The sequence below is a fragment of the Boleophthalmus pectinirostris genome, unplaced genomic scaffold (genome assembly GCF_026225935.1).
Source record: "Boleophthalmus pectinirostris isolate CB_2022bp ecotype Guang Dong unplaced genomic scaffold, ASM2622593v1 HiC_scaffold_22, whole genome shotgun sequence".
In the NCBI taxonomy this organism is placed as follows: domain Eukaryota; kingdom Metazoa; phylum Chordata; class Actinopteri; order Gobiiformes; family Gobiidae; genus Boleophthalmus; species Boleophthalmus pectinirostris.
The window spans coordinates 24,016,321-24,024,520 of record NW_026571190.1 but is presented as its reverse complement, the minus strand read 5'-3'; the positions used below and the strand labels follow the sequence as shown (position 1 = coordinate 24,024,520).

The 8,200-nt window shown below is 35.4% G+C and overlaps 1 protein-coding gene across 4 annotated transcripts; it reads left to right on the top strand.

The window, feature by feature from the left end:
* Positions 1–472: 472 nt before the first annotated feature.
* tlr3 (toll-like receptor 3) lies at positions 473–7,152 on the top strand. Of its 4 annotated transcripts, XM_055158350.1 has the most exons (6): positions 473–763; positions 866–933; positions 2,647–3,108; positions 4,044–4,235; positions 4,382–6,228; positions 6,771–7,152. In XM_055158350.1, the coding sequence occupies exons 3-6, from the start codon at positions 2,659–2,661 to the stop codon at positions 7,000–7,002; spliced, it is 2,721 nt and encodes a 906-aa protein (XP_055014325.1). In that variant the 5' UTR covers positions 473–763; positions 866–933; positions 2,647–2,658; the 3' UTR covers positions 7,003–7,152. The 4 variants fall into 4 exon arrangements, with proteins under 4 accessions (XP_055014325.1, XP_055014326.1, XP_055014327.1 ...); XM_055158351.1 differs by lacking the exon at positions 866–933; XM_055158352.1 differs by lacking the exon at positions 866–933 and having other exon boundaries at positions 505–578.
* Positions 7,153–8,200: the final 1,048 nt, after the last annotated feature.

Sequence of the window (8,200 nt, the reverse complement as noted above, 5' to 3'; positions counted from 1 at the left end):
CAAAGGAATAACATTTCCATGGAAACAAGCAGAAAGACGTCCTCCTCCACGTCAAATAAAGAGTCAGGTATGGGGAAATGTAAGCCCCCTCACAGGCAATTTTTTAAATTTATTTTAATTTAATTTTATGTCATTTTATTTTATTATTATTATTATTATTATTATTTGCATGTCACAGTGCAATAACAATACTACTACTACTACTAGTAATAATAATAATAATAATAATAATAATAATAATAATAATAATAATAATAATAATTTATTTTGAGTTTTTTTCAGTTGTAAAGGCTCCATAAAAATTAGTACCTACATCAGTCCTCGTCATGGCTGGATCCCGTTTGTTATGTCTTCCTCCAGTGCTCTGCTGCCCTCTTTTGGTCAAACCGCAAAACTGCAGCCCTTCTATTCCTGCACTAGTTTCATTTCTGTGGATCTCGCATGATGACGCATTGTGCCACGCAATGTTATGTTATGCAAAGATGTATCAAATAATACCCCATTGCTAAAGCTAGCATCTGTATTTCCTGTTTTCACTTTTTCGCCTTTGACTTGATATGAGGAACTAACTTTCTCAGGTGAGGATTCCAAGTTTCTGATACTTGAGAAAGAAAACTTTGTGTGGAAATTTATTCTGAATTAAAAAGAAGAGCTGAAGAAAGACAAGATCCGGAGCTGTTGTTTGCAATTGGGGTTTGTTGACGCACGGAGACAAGTTTTATCCTGCCAACCTTGAAGCAAACAAAGAGTACAGTTGTTAAAGGTGCAGTGACAATAAATGCTCTTTAGTTGGGCTAAGGCAATTCTATTTCTACCTCTACTAATTTACATACTTTAATAATATATTGCATTTTTTGTTTTTCAGGTGAGAGTTCACATTGAAATGGAGCAGTGTTGAGAAGCAACTAAATACATGTAGGCCTATCAAAATAGGTATCCAGAATTATTATTACTATTATTTGACTGATGCTTTCATTTGGTGGTAGTCAGAAAATAGTTATTTTCCTAAAATCAAAGGAATGCATTGTGGTATTTGATCATGCAATTCAAGCTTGAAACTACTCGGTTTTAGCAAGTCAAAACAACTAATATGTGGTGTGAGTGTATGATTTTTCCTTCTTTAATCAGTGATAAATAAATGCATAACAAACTACAAACATAAAGTTGTTTTTAATCCTATGTTGTATGTTTTTGCACTACAATATAATGCAACTCATGAAAGTATTCTGAATACAGTATTCAGTAATCTATAACTAAATACATAAAAAAATAAAAAAAAATTTGGGTTTGGGGTTATTGTTTTAAATATGTAAAAAAAAAACCAACCAACCAAAAAAAAAAACAAAAAAACACTACATTTACACCACATTGATTCAGCCATTAGATTGTTGCTGAACAGGTATAACTGAATATCTGGATTCCTTAAAAGATTGCGTGATATTTACAAAAAACAAAAGGTTAACTTAACCAAAAGAGGGATGTGAAACAGGACTTGTTTTTCATTTCCGTGTGCTTCTGGAGCCACAGTGTCCAGTTTGAAGCTTAATTTTGTGCACTAAGCCGAAACAAGCAACATGAACAGGCAAAAGGTATGACTAAGTTACATGTTTAATTTTCGAGTGTAGGTGTGGTGTGCTGGTTTGGATTGTAATGATGAGGTCAATGAAATGTTGATTACATTCTACTTACTTATTTTGTCAAGATTATTTTCAGTTCCTAAGAGCAAAAATGAATTGTGAAACTGCAGTAAATTTACTTACCAAAAGGACATTAGGAGCAGCTGCATCTCCTTTGCACAGGTTCAGTGCTAACTTGAACATAAAAGAATACTGTTCTTTTGTCATTGAGAAAAGCATATGCGGCATACAGTATTCATGTAAAATAAAGATGTGTGTTTCTTAACGTAAATTGCAATACAAAAAAAATCCTTCAATTTGAATATAATCTCTAAGCCTATTATGATAATTATTATATTGAGTTATGATTCAATACATGACAGAGAAATATTTATCGTGGATACTTTTTCTTAGTACTAGTGTCTGTAGAGAGTTGAATAAAAAACTTTCATGAGTCATTGTAGATACTAACTAACTACAAAACTCTTTCCTTCTGCTATTTATTTATTTATTGCAATTGGTGTTTTTTTTAACCAGTAATTCTACTTTAGGCTTATTGTGTCAGTTTTCAGTATTATTGTTTATCGTTTATATTTTTTTCAGCAATATATTGTGCTTCAAAATTTATTATTATGACAGGCCTAATAATGTCTCTTTAATTTAGACTTAGACTTAGACAAACTTTATTGCTCCACATGGGAAATTACTTGGACACAGTAGCTCACACGACACAATGTATTAAAATAAAGAGCAAAAAATATAAATGATAATAATAAAAAATAATAAGTATCAAAAAAAAAAAGCAAGAGACAGGTGTCAAATAAGCCATAAATTATATACATGTATATGACAAGTAAAAGTAAAAATAGAAAATAAGTAATAAAATATCTAAAATATAAAATAGCTATATACAAGAGGTCATAAGGAAACAGTGCAAAGCTGATATGGTGTTGACAGGACATAGGGTTATCTATGTATTGATGATTGATTTTTTTAATGGCTTTTCTTTTTATCTTTTTTTTTTTTTCAGGTTCTCAGGGCAATGACTGCCTCACATTTTCCACATCTTCAATGGTTAATCACATTTTACCTCACCATTGGCCTGACAGAATGCATCTCACCCAAAAAGCAGTCGTGTGTGGTGCAAGAACGTCACGCAGACTGCAGCCACATGAGCCTCAGTGAGATTCCTCAGAATTTGCCCCAAAACATCTCCAGCCTGGACATGTCACACAACCGGCTAGTGCGGATCGACCATCAGTGGCTCACTCCTTACCCTGAGCTAACGCGCTTAGATGCTGGTTACAACAGCATCAGCAAACTGGATGAGAAGATGTGTCAAATGGTGCCTCTTCTTCAAACTCTCAACCTAGAGAAGAACGAAATATTCGAACCAAAGACGCAAGATCTCAGTCGCTGTATAAACCTGGTGTGGCTCAACATGGCAAGCAACAGGCTGACATTAAAGCAAGAGCCTTTTGCAGGACTACAGGTACAACAACAGACAACTAAGCCACTGGTTATAATACATACAGTGTATCAGTGGTGGCAGTTACATTTTTTTTTGTTTTGTTATAAGACTGTTTAAATGACATGTAAACAGCAAAATCATACGAACTCTTTCTAATAATAATAATGCATCAATTTTATATCGGGCTTTTCTGGACGCTCTTTACAGAGTCCACACTCGGTGGTGCTAAGCTACGATTGTAGCCACAGCTGCCCTGGGGCAGACTGATGGAAGCAAGGCTGCCAATCTGCACCATCCAGCCTGTGCCATCTGACCACCACCATCACTCACCACACTAGACAGTGCATTGCCTAAGGACACAACGCAACTGGTGCCCCCCTGTGGCACCTGATTTTCCCAGCGGTCTCCCATCCAAGTACTAACCAGGTCCGGCCTTACTGAGCTTATGAGGTCTGACAGGATCAGGCTTTGATAAGCTGGTATGGCCACAAATTCTAATCATGGTCCCTCTGGTCACTCACATCAGATTTTGTTATGTGTTACGTGTTATTTACGTGTTATTTAATTCATCTTTAATGTCCAAAAATCACATCATAATCAGATGGTGTATGTGAACATAACCACTATCTGATATATCTCTATTATTTATTTTTATACCTTTATTATTATTTTTTATTATTGTCTTGTATTTTATTTTCTGTTACAAGTTTAAAGGTTAAATTTTGGCTTTATATAGTTCCTGTTTTTGAAATACTCATATTTACACAAAAGACACAGATCTTTTCAAACAACACCTTAGTAGTAATTACACTGCAAACAGTTATCTAGGTAAGTTAAAAAAAAACAAAAAAAAACTTAAAAACTTTTTATTTTTATTTTTAACTTTGTTAGATAAACATTTTCTAACTTTTTTGGGTGGGCTTCTTTTTCTTTCTTTTTTTTTTTTTTTTTTACAGACCTTAAAATTTCTGGATGTTTCCAAAAACAACTTGAAGTCTGCTGAGCTCAGTATAAAGCCAGAGGTTCTAAGTCTGATATATCTGGGCCTAAACAACAATGACATCAAGATTCTGAAGACTGGTGACTTTAACTTCCTCAGGCAATCATCATTACTAGTGCTCAACTTCTCCTCTGTACCACTGACAACAGTAGGTCTGTTTTGTCTGAAAAGGGAACTGAAATTTGATTTAAGATGGAAGTAGAAACTAGATATTATATATTCTCATATTCTTTGTTTCAAAATGTGCACCAGATTTTGTCCTACTATAGATTGGTCTTACTTGTTTTGTTTCAGGTGGAACCTGGAAGCTTCAAAAACATTGCAAGTCTCCGTACACTTGTATTAGATGGCAGCAAAATTGGAACTCCAGTTCTTTCAAAAATCTGCATCGAGCTTTCAGGGTCTGACATTGAAGCTCTTTCTCTCAGAAAGATGAACCTACTCTCCCTTACCAATACAACATTCACAGGGCTGATAAATACCAGTATAAGCAGTATAGATTTATCTGACAATCAAGTGAATAAAATAGAAGTTGGTTCCTTTTTGGGGCTACACAAACTTCAATCTCTAATTATGACTGACAACAAGATTAAGCAACTAAAAAATGGCACATTTGAAGGACTTCAGAGTTTGAAGATGCTGAATTTGACCCGAGCTTTTGACTCCAAAGTTTCCTCTCAGCAAGTTATAGAGAACTTTGCCTTCCAGCATTTGGGTGCTGTACAGACTCTAATATTGCAAGGATCTACCATTGGTAAAATCACAGAGGATACCTTCAGTGGTCTCACAAGTTTAAAAGATCTAGATTTAAGTTGGACAAAAACTTCCTCAGATAAAATCATAACTAATCTGACATTTGCCTCACTTAAGGCATCTCCTCTTAGGAAGTTAAACCTTAGAGGAACTGCTCTCAGAAAAATTCATCCTGGAGCGTTCACATTTTTTACCAATCTCTCACAGTTATATCTAGAACACAATTTCATTCAGCAAACTTTCACTGGTGAAGAATTTGTAGGACTTCGACAACTTGAAGAACTATACTTGTTTAAAAATAATCAAATTACTTTGACTTCAACTTCCTTCCTGCATGTTCCAAACCTTAAGATACTAATGCTAGCTCAAAGTCTTATTGGCACAACCTTAAACATGGAACCTTCTCCATTCAAGCCTCTGTCCAAACTAACTATTCTTGATCTAAGCAACAATAACATGGCAAACATTCGGGAAACATTGTTAGAAGGGCTGGTCAACTTGAAAGAACTTTACCTCCAACATAACAACTTCGCCCGCTTGTGGAAGAGCGCAAATGTTGGTGGACCGGTAATGTTTCTTAAATACACACCGAATCTTGTAACACTTCAAATGGACAGCAATGGTTTTGATGAGATTCCTGAAAACGGCCTGAAAGGACTGTTCAACCTTACTCGATTAAGTCTTGCTAGTAATCTCCTAAATAGCCTGAAAGATGGTGTTTTTGATGATCTGCGTTCATTGCAAGAATTAAAACTGCAAAAGAACCTGATAACTTCGGTGAGGCCTCAGGTATTCTGGACTCCATTGACCAACTTGACGTTACTAGTCATGGACAAGAATCCATTTGACTGTACATGTGACAGCATCATGTGGTTTGTGAACTGGCTCAATACCACCAGTGCCAATGTACCAGATCTTCAACAAGAGTACATTTGCAATACGCCACTATCCTACTTCAACAAGACCATCATGAAGTTTGATATTTTGTCTTGCAAGGACATGACCCCATTCCAGAGTCTCTACATCTTAAGCAGCACCATTGTCATCCTGCTGATGTTTATCGCTCTTGTGGTGCGATTCCAAGGATGGAGGATTCGGTTCTATTGGAATATTCTAATCAGTCGCACGTTGGGATTGAGCGATGCTAAAGCTGAAGAGGGGCGATCCTTTGAGTTTGATGCGTATGTTATCCATGCAGAACAGGATGCAGGTTGGGTGGAGAGAAGGATGCTTCCATTAGAGAAGAAAGCGTGCAGGTTCTGTGTGGAGGATAGAGATTCAATAGCAGGGATGCCACAGCTCCAGTCAATTGTGGATAACATAAAACGGTCAAGAAAGATCGTGTTTGTGGTGACAGACAATCTTCTCAACGATCGCTGGTGTAGACGGTAAATGGAATTTTAATTTATCGCATAATTGACATCAAGGGTGATCACAGTAGTTACATATCCATACATTAGAACACGTTTGCCTATTTGGTTTTATATATATTGTACACATTTATTTTATTTTTTTTATCACAAACATGTAAACCCAGATACTAATCAATACTAGAACAAAGGAGAAACTTTTCCTGAAAATGTTGAGATACTATTAACACTACAACTACTATTAAAGAAACAGGTATAACTGTATATCTGTTAAAATGGCATTTTATTACATCAAATTGCGTCATCATCATTTGTGTTGGATTCATTTTCAACTATCTAGTCTTTTTCTTGTGATCAAAATTGAGTTTGAAATATTAGAGTTACACTGTTGCAATAGTATAGACACTTCATGTGTGATATGGGTGACAAGTAAACCAAATACATAAAAAAAGACTACTTAATGGTATGAAGTACTCAAACAGCTGATTTATGATAACTACATGAATTCGCTTAAATTTACAGTTCGGAAGGTATTACTTTTGTTTTGTTTGACTCTGCAGGTTCACAGCCCACCACGCCCTGCACCAAGTGATAGAAGACAGCCGGGATTCTGTGGTTTTGGTGTTACTCGAGGACGTTCATGACTACAAACTGTCCCGGACCCTGTTCCTTCGCAGGGGCATGCTCAGGCCCAGCTGTGTTGTACACTGCCCCCCCCAGAGAGAGAGGGTCCCAGCCTTCCACCAGAACCTGCTTATTGCTCTGGGCAAGACTAACCACTGGCTGCAATAACTATTAACATTTAAAGGGTAAAGAATCATGTTTGCATCATTATTAACAATTAGCCTATTTAACAGTTTATTGTTTTTGCTTTCTGGAAACTCAAAGTTATGTTTAAAAAAAGCAATGTGTGAATTAAAGTATAATTGTACTTGTACAACATGACTATGACTATTTTTCTTTTTTCTTTTTTTCTTTTTTTTCTTCTTCTATTTTGGTGTAACTTTGTAGAAATAAATACAAATATTTTAAATATAACATAACAATATTTTTGAAGCACACTGTCAGAAAGGAAAAAAAAAAACGTTTTGAATGCAGAATGTTAAAATGTATTCTTGTATAATGCTGTCATCTAGTGGCACATATTGTATGTATATTAGATGTTTTCAAGAAATGCTTTCACAGTTGGATAACTAATTAAATTGTAATATTACAGCATGCCAGAAAAGTGTTGCATGGTGTCTATTTGATAAATCTAATAATTACTAAAACAGACTTTTGTGCTAGCTACATGCTCATGGGTTTTAAATTTGAAAACAGTGTAGTTACACACAGCAGCGAAGACAATGGCCCTCATTCATGAAATGTTCTTACGAATACATTTGTACTTAAGGCTTTCTTACAAACATTTTTGGCATTCACAAAACTTTTTCTTATCTGAAAATGTTCTTCTGGATGAACAAATCCTACAAACAGTCAGGAGCACTCATAAGAACAAAAATTCTAAAATATTATTATCTAGAATGTAATTACTCTTATTATTACTGATAATGCAACAAAAAATTCAAATTCCTCCATGATTGTAAGTTATATATTTTCTGTAAGTTATATACTTCCTATAAACATATTACGGTACTATGTGATCCAATAACGTTTATGAGTTGTTTTATAGAGCATGTAGTCTTTTGGGTCTGACAGACTTTATACAGGCTGCAGTGAGCCTCAGTCTGTCAGGGCCCCAGTGCTCTCCATATGGACCACTATTACAGGCCTGCACCTGGTCACTGCGCTGGACTCAACCGCCACTAAAATATGATATAAAATGGGTTGATTTTTGCAAAATGTTCAAGGTTCATGTGCAACAACAAGTCAATAATACACTGATTCGCTTGGAGGCTTCTAAACTACTTTGAAGTCCGGATAGAACTTATATACTGTCAAGATCAGCAGCCCCATGCAAAATAATACAACCCAAATGACAACGACTGAC

What these genes read in the sequence shown, in the direction of transcription:
- tlr3 (XM_020931412.2), top strand. An exon ending in CCTCTGTACCACTGACAACA is followed by an intron (nt 4,236 to 4,381) that starts GTAGGTCTGTTT and finishes GTTTTGTTTCAG; the next exon opens with GTGGAACCTGGAAGCTTCAA. An exon ending in AACGATCGCTGGTGTAGACG is followed by an intron (nt 6,229 to 6,770) that starts GTAAATGGAATT and finishes TTGACTCTGCAG; the next exon opens with GTTCACAGCCCACCACGCCC.